Source organism: Molothrus ater, chromosome 7 (genome assembly GCF_012460135.2).
Source record: "Molothrus ater isolate BHLD 08-10-18 breed brown headed cowbird chromosome 7, BPBGC_Mater_1.1, whole genome shotgun sequence".
Classification (NCBI taxonomy): Eukaryota; Metazoa; Chordata; class Aves; order Passeriformes; family Icteridae; genus Molothrus; species Molothrus ater.
In genome coordinates, this window is record NC_050484.2 from 22,281,795 (window position 1) to 22,298,118 (window position 16,324).

General features: G+C 58.4%; 2 protein-coding genes across 3 annotated transcripts in view; one reads left to right on the forward strand and one right to left on the reverse strand.

The window, feature by feature from the left end:
* The first annotated feature begins 1,339 nt into the window (after window positions 1–1,339).
* Window positions 1,340–7,714, forward strand: CHPF (chondroitin polymerizing factor). Its single transcript, XM_036387010.1, has 4 exons — window positions 1,340–1,688; window positions 2,871–3,435; window positions 3,621–3,803; window positions 4,240–7,714. The coding sequence occupies exons 1-4, from the start codon at window positions 1,384–1,386 to the stop codon at window positions 5,500–5,502; spliced, it is 2,316 nt and encodes a 771-aa protein (XP_036242903.1). The 5' UTR covers window positions 1,340–1,383; the 3' UTR covers window positions 5,503–7,714.
* Window positions 7,715–11,492: 3,778 nt separating this feature from the next.
* Window positions 11,493–16,324, reverse strand: part of ASIC4 (acid sensing ion channel subunit family member 4) — a 28,983-nt gene continuing 24,151 nt past the window's right edge. The window contains exons 3-10 of one of the 2 annotated variants that reach the window (XM_036387071.2): window positions 16,164–16,291; window positions 15,915–16,074; window positions 15,459–15,515; window positions 15,211–15,364; window positions 14,724–14,815; window positions 14,333–14,412; window positions 13,910–14,014; window positions 11,493–13,636 (exon numbers count right to left, since the gene is read on the reverse strand). In XM_036387071.2, the coding sequence (XP_036242964.1) occupies window positions 13,517–13,636; window positions 13,910–14,014; window positions 14,333–14,412; window positions 14,724–14,815; window positions 15,211–15,364; window positions 15,459–15,515; window positions 15,915–16,074; window positions 16,164–16,291 (896 nt within the window). In that variant the 3' untranslated portion in view covers window positions 11,493–13,516. The remainder of the gene's footprint in view (window positions 13,637–13,909; window positions 14,015–14,332; window positions 14,413–14,723; window positions 14,816–15,210; window positions 15,365–15,458; window positions 15,516–15,914; window positions 16,075–16,163; window positions 16,292–16,324) is intronic. The other variant, XM_054515476.1, reaches the window with a different exon arrangement.

Here is a 16,324-nt window from a genome sequence, read left to right on the forward strand (position 1 = left end):
GATCCTGGAGCTGAGTGGGCCCCCACATGCCCTCAGTGCCCTGCAGTGCTCTGGCTGCTCCCCACGGCAAGTGGGCTGTGTTTCATGGGAGGCTGGAATGATCTGCCCACCCAGAGTAAATCCAGGGGCACTTGAGAGTCCCAACGGCTGCAAGGCTGTGGAAGTGAAGCCATGGGCTGGGAACGGGCGGAAAGGCCAGGTCCTCCTTCTTGTCCTTATTCAGCAATGCCTGGCACTGAGCAGCCATGTAGGGCTGCTTGCCTTGCAGCTTCTGGGTTGGATCATTCCTGTGCTGGAAGCTCCGTTTGTGCAGCAAACTCAGTCCTGATACGGTTCTTTCAGCTCTGTCTGGCCCAGGGGCTCTTTCTGGCGGCCTGTGCAATGGTGCATCTATGCTGCAAGACAGCTCAGAGTGGGATGGTGACCTGACCCCACTTGGAGGAGCTCCCTTTGCTCCCATTTGAAGCACATGATAAAGGCCCCTGCTGCTGGGATCTCCTGGTGTCTGCCTGCTCTCTAACTGCCCGGGATGGTTTGGTTCTGTGCATCTAAAGGTCTTCCAGCCGCCGTTTCTCTGCTGCTATGCCTGCTCCAAAGGCAGGCGGCATGCCCAGCTGCCTCCTGCAGCCCGCAGCCCGCACTGTGCTGCTCTGACCTGAAACACTCAGCCCCCGCTAGTCCTCCCGACGACTCAGCCACCAGCCACACCGAGGGACGACCCTCGGGCAGCGGTTTGGGGAACTTGGCGGTTCAAGCCCACCATGAATTTAACATTCCACTATGAATTCACCAGCGCCGTGGTTTGGGCTGTCCCGGGGAGGGGACACACGGCCCCGCGGAGGTCCTCGTGTCCCGGGCACAAAAGGCCGGGTAAATGCTCCCTAAAGCCCTCTCAGGTGCCGGTCCCCGGCAGATGCGCTTTCCGCTCTATGAGCCGGCAGCCGAGGCCTGAGGCGCTGCCCTGCTGGCCCGCAGAGCCGGGGGCGCTCCCGGCGGCCCAGCCGGCGCCGCTGCGGGGTGCGGGGCACGGAACAGCCCCGAGAGGTGCGGGGTACGGGGTGCGGGGTGCCGGGTACGGGGTGCAGGGTGCCGGGTGCGGGGCACGGGATGCGGGGTGCGGGGTGCGGGGTGCCGGGCACGGAACAGCCCGGCGCGCCGTCCTCGGCTCGGCCGCTGCCCCGCGGTCTCCCGGCAACCTGACCCCGCCCCCACGCTTGCCCCCTCCCCCGATTGGCCGCCCCGCCCCGTGACGCGTCGGTCGCAGCGCGGGCCATTGGTCAGGGCGGGTGACGCGCGGCAGGGCGGGGCCCGCGGGTGACACGTCGGACGGCGGCGCCGCCAGCGGCAGCGGCTGCCGGCCCCGGTCGCGGTCCCGTCCCGGCCATGCGGCTGTCGCTGGTGTTGTCGGTGCTGCGGCCCGCCGGGCCCGTCGCCATCGGCGTCTCGCTGGGCTTCACCCTCAGCCTGCTCAGCGTCACTTGGGTGGAGGAGCCCTGCGGGCCGCCGCCGCGCCCCGCCACCCGCCCGCACCTCGACGGCGGCCCCGCGCCGCCCCCCGGCCCCGCCAACGGCAACGCGGCGCGCAGGCCCAACGCCGTGCCCGCCGCGCTGGGCGCTGACAACTGGGAGCCCCGCGTCGTGCCCTACCGGCCGCCCAGCCCCGGCAGGGCCGCCAAGAAGGCCGTCAGGTGCGGGGGGGCCGGGCCGGGCCGGGCCGGGCTGGGGGACTTGGGCCGCCGCTCACCGGGGTTTATCTGGGGGTAGCTGCGGGCGAGCTTCCGGTACCTGCCTTGGCGGGGCTGGGGGGCTTCAAAGGGAGGCTTTACAGAAGGCTTAGCGGTATGCTGTGCCCTCCTTTCAGCCACCTAGACGGGTTTTTCTCACTGAGAGTGCCTTTCCCAGCTGATTCCTTTCCTCCCCTGTGCCCGACTCCCCTTAACCCCAGCCCGCAGCGAAGAGCGTCCTGCCCATGCCGGTGCCCGCTGTGCGAAGGTTGCCTGCTGCAGCACGTGCTGCCGGGCACCCTGCGACCGTCCCCTCCTGTCTGAGCAGGGACCCCTGCCGTGGTGGCACGTCCCCACCCAGTGCTACAAACGCCAGCCCGCTCCGGAGTCGGCTGCAGCCCCATCCCAGCGTCCCCTGGATGACAGGGAGTAGGCAGTGAAAGGGCCTCCTTGTCCTGGCGAGGTGGTGGGCGGATGAAGGGGGCTGAATGAGGCCACTGTGTACCAGGCGGCGGTGGGGGGACGTGCTGGGGGGGGTCGCTTCCTGCTACTGCGCCAGACTGGGAGAATTAAACCTGAAAGTCATTGTGAGCACGACAACTGGGGGCCATGCTGGGCGGGGGGACACAACCAGCCCCCTTGCTGGCTTCAGCAACCTGTGTGGGGGCTGGCTTCCCCAGGGAGGGCAGCACGGGCTCTCCTGCCTGCCTGCTTTAGAGTAGTATGACTGGCAGGGGTGGCAGGAAGGTGCTTCGCAGTTCAGACCTGTCTGGGGCTAGCCTCATGGTTGGGGTGTCTGGTGGGTCATGTCCCTGCTACAGCTGGATTGTACAGCCCTGTTTCCTGCTTTTAGCTGTGCTCAGCCTTTTGAGAGCATCTGTTTTGAGCTGGACTGGCCAGCTTATGGGAAGGTAGGGTCCCCTTTGATGTCATGTTGACGGGGACCTCAGCAAAGTGCTCTGCAGTGCCTCTGAGACAGGTGTAGTGGCAGCTGGTGATACTGGGGTGATGTCTTTTGTTTGTGTCTGAAGCCTGGGAGCAGTTCCTGCAGAGGAACCAAGGTCGATACCATTGGTTACAGCAGGGAGGTGCAGGCTGGGATGGGTTGCAGTGCCCTAGGGGCCTTACATTGTCTTCTTCTTGCAGGACCCGGTACATTAGCACCGAGCTGGGGATGCGCCAGCGGCTCTTTGTGGGTGTGCTGACCTCCAAGAGCACGCTGAACACTCTGGGGGTGGCTGTCAACCGCACGCTGGCCCACCGCCTGGAGCGCCTGGTGTACTTCACCGGCACACGGGGCCGCAAGGTGCCCCATGGCATGACGGTGGTGACACACAGTGACGAGCGGCCCATCTGGAACATGTACCAGACCGTCAGATACCTTCTGGACCACTACGTGAACGATTTCGACTGGTTCTTCCTGGTGCAGGACGATACCTACACAGAGGCACACCGCATCAGCCGCCTGGTTGCCCACCTCAGCATTGACACCCACCTCTACCTGGGTCGTCCTGAGGAGTTCATTGGTGGGGACACTGAGGGACGTTATTGCTATGGAGGGTTTGGCTACTTGCTGTCCCGCAGCCTCCTCCTGCTCCTGCAGCAGCACCTGGAGAGCTGCCGCAATGACATCCTCAGTGCCCGGCCTGATGAGTGGCTGGGCCGTTGCATCATTGACTACACAGGTGTCAACTGTGTTGAGGAACACGAGGTAGGTCCTGAAGCAGAGATGTCTGGATCTATTCCCAGTGTTTTCCCTCCTCCCTGTGGGCTCTCTCAATCCTGGGAGGACTAGCTGTTGCACCCTGACATCCTTTGAGTTTGCTGTGCTGGCATCTGGTGGTGTGGGAGTACAGGTTGGGGCTGGCTGTGACCTATCTTTCCTGGCTGGCGCAGGGTCTGCATTACCACTATTTTGAGCTGGGGAAGAACGCAGACCCTGAACGGGAGACCGACCTCCGCTTCCAGAGCGCCTTCACTGTCCACCCTGTGCTGGATCCCCTCCAGATGTACCGGCTGCACAAGTACTTTGCACAGGTGGAGCTTGAGAGAACCTATCAGGAGATCCAGCAGCTCCAGGTGAGACCTGGCTTGGCTGGGAGGGTCTTGGTTCTGTTTGTCATCCCTGTGGGCTTTCTAGTTTCTCTGTGGGTTTCTCACCTGATCCTGCTGTTAGACAGGATCAGCTGAGCTCATGTGGCTACAGAGGCAGTGTTGCTGTCTGGAAAGCAGCTTTGGACCTAGATGGGTCCTGGAGATGCAGTGGTGGTTCAGGGTGATGAGGACAGAAGGGTGCAGAGTGCAGGGGCACTACCTGACAAAGGCTGGGTAGGGTGGGGGAGAAAATCTGAGGTGCTGGACAGGAGTCCGATTGAGGGCACACTTGTTCTGGCACTGCTTTTTGAGCTAGCTCTGGCTAATCTCTGTGTATCAGAAATCAGCTTGAGTGCTGCCAGAGCTGGAAGACCTGCTTGTGCCTGCCTTGGCTCTCACTTGTCTGTCTCTCATCTTGCAGATGGAGATCCAGAACGCCAGCAGCCTGTCTGTGGATGGGGACCACATCGCCACATGGCCCATTGGCATCCCGCCCCCATTCCAGCCCAAAACTCGCTTTGAGGTGCTGCGCTGGGACTACTTCACAGAGGAGCAGGTCTATGCCTGTGTGGATGGCTCCCCCAAGTGTGAGCTGCATGGTGCGGATCTGGCAGACGTGGCCGATGTGGTGGCCACGGCCATGGAGGAGCTGAACCGCAAGTACCAGCCGGTGCTCCACGTCCGCAAGCAGCAACTGGTGAACGGCTACCGGCGCTTCGACCCCACACGTGGCATGGAGTACACGCTGGACCTTCAGGTGGAGGTGGTCACCCAGAAGGGACATAGCCGCTCCATCACTAAGCGAGTGCACCTGGTGCGGCCCCTCAGCGAGGTGGAGATCATCCCCATGCCCTATGTGACAGAGGCCAGTCGCATCAATGTCATCCTGCCGCTGACAGCCCATGACCGGGACTACGCTGCCCGCTTTCTGGAGGCTTATGCGGCAGCCGCTTTTGAGAGCAGTGAGAATGCAGTGCTCACCTTCCTCTTCATCTATGACCCCTTTGAGGCCCAGCGAGTCACCCAGAATGACATTTTTGCCTCTGTGAAGTCCCAGATCACTGAGTATGAGCGCAAGTATGCAGAAGTAAAGATCCCCTGGATCAGTGTTAAGACAGACGCCCCCTCCCAAATCAAGGTCATGGACATTATCTCCAAGAAGCATCCTGTGGACACACTTTTCTTTGTGGCTGGTGTGGGGACAGAGGTCACCATTGACTTCCTTAACCGCTGCCGGATGAACACCATAAACAACTGGCAGGTTTTCTTCCCCATCCACTTCCAGGGCTACAACCCAGCCATTGCTTACCACAACCAGGTGCCACCCACCACACTGGACCTGCTGAGGGACATGGGGCGCTTTGACCGTGACGTCTTCCACGAAGCCTGCTTCTACAACGCTGACTACATGGCAGCACGCACCCGCATGGCGGGGGACGTGCAGGAGAATGAGGACATCCTGGAGACCCTAGACATCTACGATATGTTCATCAAGTACTCCAACCTCCATGTCTTCCGGGCTGTGGAGCCTGCCCTGCTGCAGCGCTACCGGCACCAGGCCTGCAACCCCCGGCTCAGTGAGGACATCTACCACCGCTGTGTGCAAAGCAGCCTGGAGGGCGTAGGCTCTCGCTCCCAGCTGGCCATGGTCCTTTTTGAGCAGGAGCAGGGGAACAGCACCTGAACCCTGGATGGTGGAGGGGCTGGCCCTGCCATGTTATGCCTGCCTGCCCACTCTATTTCTTCTTCTGCCCTAATCTGTCTTCCTTCTGCAGCGGCTGCAGCGGCTGCTGGTGTCCAAGCTCGTAACTTGCCCCACTGGGGCTCCCCAGGCCGGGGTCTGCCAGCCCAGGGTGCCTGGGTCTTTCTCAAGCAGCCATGGCTGTACAGACCCCGGGCAAGATGGGGTCAGAGTCACTGAGCTGCAAGCTGGAACACCTGGCTCCTCACTCAGAGCTGGTGGCTGCTGGCCCCATTCATCTGTCCTGGCCCTGCTGCTGAGCACTGGGGAGATGGGCTACTGTGTCTCTTGCTGTTCCCCCTTAACTGGGGGAATGTAGAGCCCAAAGTCCCCCTTCTGCAGGGCTGTAACTGCCACAGGGCCTGGAGTGATCCCTCATAGTTCTCCCAGTGTCCTAGGACGGGAATGTGCTCCTTGCTCCTTTGGAGCATTGGCCTGGTTGTACAGGGAGGATCATGTCCCTGTGCCCGCCACAAGCTTGGACAGTGGAATGGGGCACATCCCATCCCAAAAGAGCAATAAGGATGTTGGTTTTGGGGTTTGACACTTGGCAATGAGCTGGAGTGCTCCTGGCTGGTTGGGGTGTGAGGAACTTGGGCCCCTGAGGCCGTTGGGTGTAGGGGGTGCCAGAGGGGATCCTGCTGATTTCATGTACCGTGAGCTGCTCCCCATGGGAACCATGACCCAGGCCGCTTTGGCCTTTGCAGTATTGATAGGACGTCGGAGGTCACAGCCCTCAGACGAGAGCCTCCTGACAGAGGTGGGATCCCTCCCCGCTGTGGGGCTGCCCTCAGGGTCGAGGGACATTGTGCCTGACACTGATGGGCATGGCAGAGGGTTTGGCTGTGCATCTCCTAAGGAGAAAGCGACTGAGGAGCCGCTCACTGCTCCTGGTTTGTATTTAATAGGGGGGAAAGGAGGGGGGATGGGGTGCATTTACACTAATAAAATGGAGAGAGATGTACCTTGTGGGTCTGGCTAATTCTCTCATGAGGCAACTATGGGTGTTCTGCTGGGGGTCTTTGTGGTGGTAGGTGCTGGCTGCTTGTATAAGTTCTGTCTGCAGCTGGCTGGACAGATTCCTTACAGAGATGCTTCTTTCCCCGAGCACCTGCAACATCCTTTACCTGAGCAGGGAGATGCCTGCTTCTTAAGGAGGCTGTGGGAGCCCATTGCCTTATGGACAGGCTGGCAGATGTGCCAAGCAGACACTTGGAAATACCTGCTTGAACCCCTGCAGCTTGCAGCAGGAGTCCTGCACTTCCTCTGATGCTCACGGTCAGCTGGGGCTGTCCTGCTGTAGCTGCCTGTTGCCATCACTGGTTGTGTGGCAGGATGCTGAGCCCCTTGATGTGGGAAGTCCAGTGCAGACTGCCCTGTCTTTCCTGTTGCTGTAAACTTGTGGTCCCACTGACCAGTCCTCCTCAGCCCTGTCTGTGGGTGGAAAAGCACTAGTAAAGGGCTGGTGGAGCTGTGTGTCCTCCCACATCTGCTATGTCTGTAACAGCCTTTGTGGTCTGTATGTGAGTCATGGGGGACTCCTGGTCCATGTCAGAGCAGACTGAGCTGGCTGCTCAAGTGAGGTGAACTCTGCTCTCCAGGATCTGGGATCAGCTCTGAAGGGAGCTCCCAGGCTAAAAACTTGATCTGAGCACTGCGTTGGATCACTGGTGCTGGATCTGCTCTCTGCATTGCTCTCACTCTTTTTGGAGCTGTTTTACATCTCAGGGCTTCTCAGCACTTGTGTTTTCCAGTTCTTAGTTGGGTAGAGCACTGTGGTCCTGTCCTGGACTGTTTCATCACCTAACACTCCTATTTACATTATGAGGTGTGGGGACTGTGTCCCCTGCCTGTGCTTCCTGCTTCAGGCATGATTTTCATAACTCCATGTGCCCTTCCCACCAGGCCTTTACTCATCATGTTTTACTGCTTCATGAAATACACGTATCAGAGACACCCTCAAGAAAATTAACTGAACCTACTCACTATTACTTATCAAGGCTGCTAGTGCTCAGCAAAACTCATGGAGGCCCCTGGGCTGTGTGGTATGCCTTTTCCAAGGATACCTCATTCATCTCTTCCTGCTCCAGTCTCTGTATCCATGGTGTAGGAGTGTATATGTTTAAATATAATTTTATTATATTTCAGGCAGTAACTGTTCGCTTGTTCTGAGTATTTCTATTTTTGATCTTCCCTGAGCACATCCTTAATTCCCTTCAAGTGGAAATCTGGGGCAGAGGGAGTGAGGCAGATGCAGGTGTGTTACAGATACATTTATCCTTTGAAAAGTGGACCAAGTAGTAAGATGTGATTAGGCATTAGAAGAGTATCCAAATGGTAATAAAGCAGCTTCAAATCAAGTTGGCTGTGAAAAGAAACCCAGAATTGTCATTTAATTATTATGAGACTGTCAAGATAAAGTTGCTGTTGCCTCACTGCTGTTCGCCCAGACGAGTTAGAGGTATTTGCATACTTAACACTCTGCACTATCAATACCAGCAGAGGCTCCCTGCTCTGGCATATGTATGAGCAAATGACTGCTTGTGGCACTCCCAGCACAGTTACTGCTCCCTTTTCAAGGGAGCTCGCAGGGTCTGAAGCTGTTTTAGTGTTTGCCAGGCTATCTGCAGCATCAAAACATGATTAAACCACAAAGAAGGATGTGCAAAACTTTGGGAAGGGGGTTGGTGACGCAAGCAAGGTGAGCGCTGGCTGTGAAGTGAGTACTGGCTGTGCTCACTGGGATGTGGCAGAGACCTGTGGCAACAGGGGCGTGGGCACAGGTGCACTGCCCCTCTCCTGCCCTCATCAGGCTAGCAGGTGCAGGCAAGGGGCCAGACTGGGACAGTGACACCTTTGAAAGGGGCAGAAGGAACAGCTGATGTGGGCAGATGAGAAAACAGAGACATTCTGTGATCCCTCTTCGGGCTTGACCTGTACTTTCATACAATGTGTGGATTTTTGCACTTATCCAGTTGCAGAGGCAGGGCAGTGAAAGGTCAGTTTTACAAATGAGGCAGGAGAAGACTTGTCTCCTGCACTGTAGACTTCTGCTTCCCTTGCAGAAATTTTCTAAGAGTTACTGGCTCACCACAGCAATCAACAGAGACAGAGCAATGTTCTCTTGGGAACTTTTTCAGAAGAGAGAGTGAAGAGGTGGTTCGGAGCGCTCTGAAGCACAAGGGCATGTCTGAATACACTGGGCCTGGGTGGGCACCTGACTTCTCTCCTGCCTCCTCTCATTTTTGCACTGTAGCGAGGAAAGAGACTCAAACTGGGGAAAACCCAAGTTACTGCTGTTCTCCCTCCCCCCGTGGTTTGTTTTCCTGTGTATGCAAACACAACAGTGAGCCTGTGAGCAGGGAAGGCAAAACCTACTTCTCTAGCCTTGCTTGGGTCATTTCAGGCTGTGCTCAACTCTGTGGCAAAGCTACTTCAGGCCCAGCAGTATTAATCAGTTTGATGGCTGACCTTTGGGAGGATATGGGAATTGCAGCCATGCCCCTAAAGGGCTGGAAGGCAAGGGGAAATGCAATGCCCTTTCTTCCCTGTGCTTTTTTTGGGAAGGGGCCAGGGGTGCCTGTCACACAGGAGCAGCTCTACTGACCACAGGCCAAGATCCAATTCCAGCAAACATTTCCTCCTGTCTTTAAGTGAAGGCAGAAGAAGCTGGTCTGCTTGAGGAGGAGCAGACAGGGAGGTACCAAGCTGTGCCTGCATCCAATGCCTTGGATGTCCAACATACTGCTTAGCCCCTCTGAAGGGTGTGTGGGGCTTTGGTTAGGGGGTTTTCTGGCCAAGCTCAGGGAAATCAGAGCATTTCAATGAAGAGGGAAAGCTGTAGGTGCAGGCACAGCTGCTGTCAGCGTGTGCCTTCCTGCAGGGGTTTCCTTCCATGGGGTGTTGGCATATCTGGCTATGCCCAGGGATGTCCCCTCTGGGGACACACCACCCCAGCACTGGCAGAATGCAAGACCCTGAAGCTCTGGCACTGGGGGAAGAGGCAGGCAGCTTGCTTGGATTTTTATTTTAATTGCTTCCTTGGTTTTTCCAGCTGCCTCCTTGCCTACTGTCAGGAACTGAGTACTGGAAAGTGGATGCTGTGTGTCCCTTGCCTGGCCTGACTGCTTGGCACCACCAATCCATTTTTCCAGCAAGGGGGTCATGGGCAACTGATCAAAGAGCAAAGCAGTGAGCTTGGCATTTGCATGCCATACAGACATGCTGAGAGTCACTCCTTTCTCCAGGTGCTGCCTGTCACCATCAGCATCTCCATGCTTGGGGAGGAGGTGACAGCAGTGAGGCTACATGTCCCATTGCATTTCAGGGCTTACTTTCAAACCCTTTGCTCCCAAGCTGGAGGGTTTTTCTTTCATTGAAATGCAGCTTTTCTATGAGAACAGATGTAATTACTGTTCGTGGCAGCAGAGGCATGTTGGAAAGTGCCCAGAGGAGATGCCTGCCTCATAGACAGAAGAGATCCTTGCTGCCTGCTCCATCCTGGTGCCTACTCCCTACTGCCACTCCTGCTGTGTCTTCTGGGGTTGTCACCTCTGTGGTGACAGAAGCTGTCGCCAGTACAGCCGGTCCTGCTGTGATCAGGTACTTGGCATTTGTCCAGAGCACTGTGCTCATTAAAATTAAGGGCCTGTTTCACTGTAGTGGATCTCCTTCTAATTATGCCCCAGCTATTTCATGTGGTTCATTACAGGTGTTTCAAGCGGTGCTGTGCTGGGTGAGCCCCAGGTGGCAGCATCTCCATCTCTGGGCAGGACTAAGTCCCTGCTGGCCCTTGAACAGGCACAGCATGGGAGGGGGCACCCAGGAGCCAAAGCACTGGGGTTTGTGGTTGACCCTGGGGTGCTAAACCTGGGTTGTCCCACTGGCCCTCCTCAGCCCAGTGCCATCTGTGCTGGGACATGAGGCATATCGTAGGCAGGGAGTGGTGCTCGGTTCATGTCGTCTGCCTGTCCTGTTTGGAGAAGTGGAAGTGACAGGAGCTGTCACTTCCAGATAGCACCTGGAAGTTGTCAAATTAAAGAATAAAGGTGGTGAGAGCAATAGAGAAAAATACATGTCAAATCTTTGTTAGATCATCACTACAGGGCTCCTGGGAATGGTCCTGAGGCTGCTTTGTTGGCATAGAAGCTGGGATGGGCCATGCATGAAGTTCAGCCTTTCCTTCTGCCACGCTTCACTCCTGTGTATGGTGCTGGAGGAGCTGGAGGACATAATGAGGAACGACCTTGTGGGCCCACCACACAATCCTGCTCTCCTTACTCAGCTCCTGTGACACGTCTTCACAGTAGAACAGGAAGCACCATCAGCTCCCAGTTACTGTCTTGGTGCAGGTGAAATGACAGGGCATTGTAGAGGGGCAGATGGGTCAGAGTCTGGTGGCAGGGACAGTCTCATCCTAAAGGGATCCAATCTTCTTACTTGATGATAACAAGATATGGAACATGTAGCTATTTCCCTGCTTTTCCCTTTAGCACCCAAGCTCAATGCTTTTTTCACAGGGCATGGCGTGATCTGTGGGATGTGGCCCTGTATCCCAGCTGCACCCAGTTAACTCAGGATTTTTCAGCCCTCACTGCTTTAGAAGGAAACCTGTGGTGTCTGGTGCTGGCAGCCTTCTCCAAGAGGTCAGCTTCTGTTTCCTCCTGTGTCCCCTTTGTGCTGCAGTGTAGCTGGGGCAGATGGATAAAGTTTTGGAGAAGGCAGGAACTGGAAGAGCATTTCTGCCAGGGAAAGCCCCAGCAGGGCCCCCCCTTCCCCTCCACCCATCCTCTGTCTCCCCTGTTTCAGTTTCACCTTGCACCCCTTGTACATGAGCACAAGATTGTGAAGTGTTCCCTGGGTCCCACCGCCACCTCTCCTCTAGGATGGTGTCTCACCCATCTCTCTGCCCCATCAGCCCTCACAGGCATCTCTGGACCTACTTGTGCCTCTTTATTAGGGAGCATTTGTACATTTATAAAACAGTGACGCACATCTCACGTTCACCAGCACGAGGGCAGTTTGTGCTGGCCTTCCCACCATGGTGTCCGTGCCCACCCTGCTCAGGGCCTGCTGCTCCCACTGGCAAGAAGGGGACACATCCTGCACCCCCTCCTTGTTGCAGGAGACCTTGGTGTAAGGCTGGCTGGCATGGCCGTGGCACATTCCTGGGATAACATGTGGCACCCCTGTGGGAACCCTACTGCTTGCAGGTTGGCGCATGGGAACCCCATGGGGAGCTGGCACAGGGTGCTCTGGAGGGCTCCCTGGGGAGCATCAGTGTGGCTCACCTGCTGGGAGGCTCACTGTATATCCCCCACACAGGGGAACGTGGAACACCACGCAGCTGGGTGCTTGCACCCACGGGAACATGCTTACATGTGGGTGCATACTTCAGGGGAGCTGTTGGACCATGCAGACCCAGAGCCAGGGCTGCTGGTGCCCTGGTTCCTGTCCTGCACCTCCCATGTGTGGGGCCTTGAGGACTGCAGGGATGATGGCTCCTCCTGCATCTATGGCTTTGGGCATGGCACAACATGGCCGTGATCCATCTGTGGGCACCAAGGATGGGGACCAAACCAGCAGGGCCAGAGGCTGCCTGGCTCAGCCCCAGCCTTCCCCAGAGGTCCCAAATTCCTGCCCTGGGGTCCCCCTCTGCCAAGTGTGTGTGTTGAGGGGGGCTTTGCCAGCTCGCCCCCCCTCCTGAGATATTTTGGGGCAATTTGCCCTGCGCTGGTGTCTGCTGCTACAGTGGAGGGGGTGGAGGCAATGTAGAACAGGACAGGGGAAGTGCTGTGGGTCCTGCCGTGCGTCCTGCTGTGCGTCCTACCATCTCAGGGCAGGCAGGAGGACTGTGGGTGCCAGTTTTGGCCAAGGCTCCGGCCAGTGGGCTGGACTGTGGCTGTCTGGACAGGGCTGGGCACAGAGCACCCTCCTAACCATGTGCAGTCTGGGGGAGGCACAGAGGATGCTCAGCACCTGGGGCTGGGAGCATGGCAAGGGGTACGTGCATGGTGCAAAAGAGCAGCGACAGGCAGGGGAGTGAGGGCAGGACCCGCCACGCTGCCTGGGCTGTGCCGGGCAGCTACACCAAGGGATGAGCCACTCTGGGCAATAGCTGGGCAAGGAGAGGATGGGTTCACAACAGATTGGGGCAGGAGACGGGGGAGGCAGTAGGTTTGCAGTGCTGAAATGACGGGGAATTACTGGGGGCCAATACTGGAGTGGCAGGGGGAGTCACAGTGCAGGGGTCTGGCTGGGAACAGTGATGGAGGGGCTGCAGCCCTGAGAGACTGCATGAGGTTGGGCAAGGGTGGGCAGATGTTTAGGGGCGTGTCACAGTGGTGGTGGTAGTGCCAGGGGTCAGGGTGGTGCCATGCAGGTGTGGCTGCAGTTGGGGTGTCCCTGGGCTGGCCACGAGGGCCATGCTGCTCAGAGGGGTGCCCTGCAATGCTGCCCTGCCCTGCAGCAGGAAGGGGAGGAGGTGGTTCCTGGGCAGAAGGAAGCTGTTCCAGGCATGTCTCTCTCCTAAGGAAAACCATGCAGGGCAAAGACCACCACCCAGGAGGGGTCAGCAAGGGAGGGCTTGGAGGGGCTCACAGGAACCTCAGCTTACCCCCTTCATGCTCTGCAGCACCAGGGCCTCTCTAGCCCACACCTGCTGCTCCCCCAAACCCCCTGGCATGCCCATCCCCCTCCACGCTGTGTGCTTGAAACTGGGCTGAGCCCACGTGCTTGGGGCAAGCAGAGGGGACAGGCAAAAGGGCCAGGGGGCTGCTCCAGTGCCGGTGCTGAGGCAGCTCCAGTGGCATCACTGGGGGCGAACGGTGTGGCTGGTGCTGGCAGTGGGGTGGGGGAGGCAGGGGCCTGTGCCCACCGCACCCAGTGCCACAGTCCCTCTCCATGAGAACGCTGGGGAGGGGGGTGACAGGGGGCTGCCCCCCAAACCCAATCTTGCCTAGCAGGCGAAGTCCTCGAAGACTCCCTGGTGAGGATAGTGGTGGCGGTGGTGGTGGTTGGGCAGGATGCCCGCATTGTAGGCGCCCTCCACGTGCCGACCCAGTGTCTCACAGGGGCTCTGTGGAGAAGGCAGTCAATAGGGTGGACACAGATTCCATGCATCCTGCCACCTCCCTAGTCCTCGCACCCATCACAGTCTATCTACAGGAGCTCCTCAGGGGACACCCAGCTCCCTGCCCCCCTGGGACTGCCCTGACTCTGCAGCCTGAAGGCACCTAAATGCAGAGCCACCCTCGATCTTGGGATGATGTCCCCTCCCTGTGGAGTGGGGACAGACAGTGGCCAGGCCCTGTCCTCACAGCCTCCAGGCAGCCCAGCCCTGCAGGGGTACCTGGTCCTTCATCTCCTCCAATCCCAGTGTGGCGATGCTGCCTGAGGGCTTCTTCAGAGGTGGCTTGGAGCGGCGCAGGACCCGGCTCATCTTATCTCGGATCACCTGGGTGCAGATGGGGGGTCAGACCTAGACCTGCACACAGGTAGCACTCTGTGTGCGCACACCCCAGTCTACACAGAATTGCTGCCTGCTCCCCTTCTCACCCAGGGATAGTGGGACAGTACCTTGGCCCACCACCCTCCCTGTCCTCAGGTCACTGAGGAATGCAGGGGGACCCATTCTCCTCCCACTGCCTTCCTCTGGGTGTTCCCTAATTTGGGAGCTGCTATAGCCCTCTGGGGTGGCCACACATTTTATGCCCTCCCCAGGAAGCCTATCTCTGTACCCACTGCTGAGACACATCCCTGAAGGCTAACACACCTCATAGATGTAGTCCAGGATCTCCAAGATGGTGAGGATGCTGGCACCGATGAACAGGCCCATCTGCCCCCCGATGTCCCCTGTGGAGGAGGAGGGGAAGATGGTCACCAGGAGATGCTGTGCAGCCCACTGGAAGCCGGGGGCGGGCCAGCAGGGCAGTGCCAAGGCTGCCAGATGGTGGGGCACAGAGCAGCCATGGGGGCAGGGTCAGCAGGCCCAAGGGTGTGGGGGACATGCGGGATAGGGGACAGTCAGCAGTGTTCCACCCTTCAGCCAGCCTGTGGCTGGCTGCTGCTCTGTGTGATTCCTTCCCCACCAGACCCTCATCCTCCCAGGGCTGGGACCCAGAGCTCCACGCCTTAGGGCCCCAGAGGAAGGTGAGGGGAGTCACCGAGAAGCCCAGCAAGGTCATAGGCTTTCTTCTGCTCAATGGCTTCGTAGTTGAGCGCCTCAAAGAAGATGTCCAGCACCAGGAAGTTCTCCCTGTGGGGACACCATTATGCTGAGCAAAAAGGGCTGGTCTGGACCCTCCTGCACCACTTCCCTCAAACCTCCCGTGTCACCCAGCCCTCCAGCTCTCAGGTGCTCCCAGATGCTCCCAGGGCCCTCGTGAATATTTGGGCTGGTGCAGTGGGGACATGGATGGGGCATGTCCCAGGCCAGGAGAGACAGTGGGGTGGGCAGGTGCTGGCAGGAGGGCTGGGAAGATTGGACAAGTTGGGAAGAAGCTCTAGTGAAAACACCCGTGCACAGAGGATGCTGCAGAAACCAAGTATGCCAGGACCCTCTCTCTGCATGCTGCCAGGAGTGGAGTGGAAGTTCCCCGGGTCCCCAGCCCCCTGCCTACCCCCTGGAATACCCCAGTGCTGGCAACTCACCGAATGTAGGTCTCGTTCTTGTTGTACTTGCGGGCGAGGTAGCGCGCTGAGCCCTTGTTGGGGATGCGGACCATGGAGATCTCCTTGCCATAGCGTGTCAGGTTGCACGGTGTGGGGCAGCTGCAGCGCTCCTGGCTGTCCTCCACTGCTGCGTCTGGGGGCAGACACCCATTGGCACAGCCACAATCTCCAGCCCCTCCCTGGGGCGCTCGGCCAGCCCCTAGATGCCCACCCACTGCCGCACCTACCCAGCGTGTGGTCAGCACACTCGATGTACACATTAGGGGAGCAGATGGACTCATTGCCTGTGGAGAAGCAGGTGGTTGGGAGGGGGGGAGTCCAGCAGATTCTGCCCCCCACTCTTAACTCACTCCCTTGGACGTAGTGCCGAGGGCAGAGTGCAGAGGAAATGGAGAAGAGTGACCCTTGGGTGCAGGTTGGTTGGGGCAGATGTGGCCCAGGTACAAGGCAAACAGGGAAGGTGCTGACCTGTGGTGTAAGGAGGATAGGACAGGGGGCTGACCCAACATGTGGAGAGAATGGGGTGGTCCCTGGGTGGAGAGAGATGGGACCCAGGGAATCCTTGGGTACAGAGTGTTGGGGCAGAGGTGATCTTTGGGTGCAGACTGCAGGGAGTTGGAGCAACCCCAGCAGGACTGTTGGGGCAGTGGGGTGCCCCTAACACCATCATGCACACCCCTCACCTGGCATATGGACCATGCGGCAGTGGCAGCTCTGCACCACAGCCTCCTTCTCACACTGGAGGCGGCAGGCAGCGATGCTGTAGGTGTCATAGCCAGGCAGCAGCTGCTCCCCCTGCATGCTGGCCCGGCAGTTCCCCCACGGCTGTGGCAGGTAGGTGAGCTGTTGGGGTGAGAAGGGCATTGCTACGGGGCTGTGCTGGGCTAAGTGCCAGCAGGCACTTCCCCAGGCTGTGGGGCATCCCGCCTTACCCGCTGCTCCTGGCAGGACACAAAGGTCTGGAAGCCAGGCGAGACACCAAAGCCCAGCTGATGGATATAGGGTGGCTCATCCTGGCTGTGGATCTGGACCCGGATGCCAGCTTCAAATGATGTCTCATCTGTGGGAGTACAGAGGTGCTGCATGCCTGCCT

Coding starts and splice junctions, on each gene's coding strand:
- CHPF (XM_036387010.1), top strand. CDS start 1,384: ATGCGGCTGTCGCTGGTGTTGTCGGTGCTGCGGCCCGCCGGGCCCGTC. Junction 1,689..2,870: donor GCCGCCAAGAAGGCCGTCAG/GTGCGGGGGGGC, acceptor TTCTTCTTGCAG/GACCCGGTACATTAGCACCG. Junction 3,436..3,620: donor ACTGTGTTGAGGAACACGAG/GTAGGTCCTGAA, acceptor TGGCTGGCGCAG/GGTCTGCATTACCACTATTT.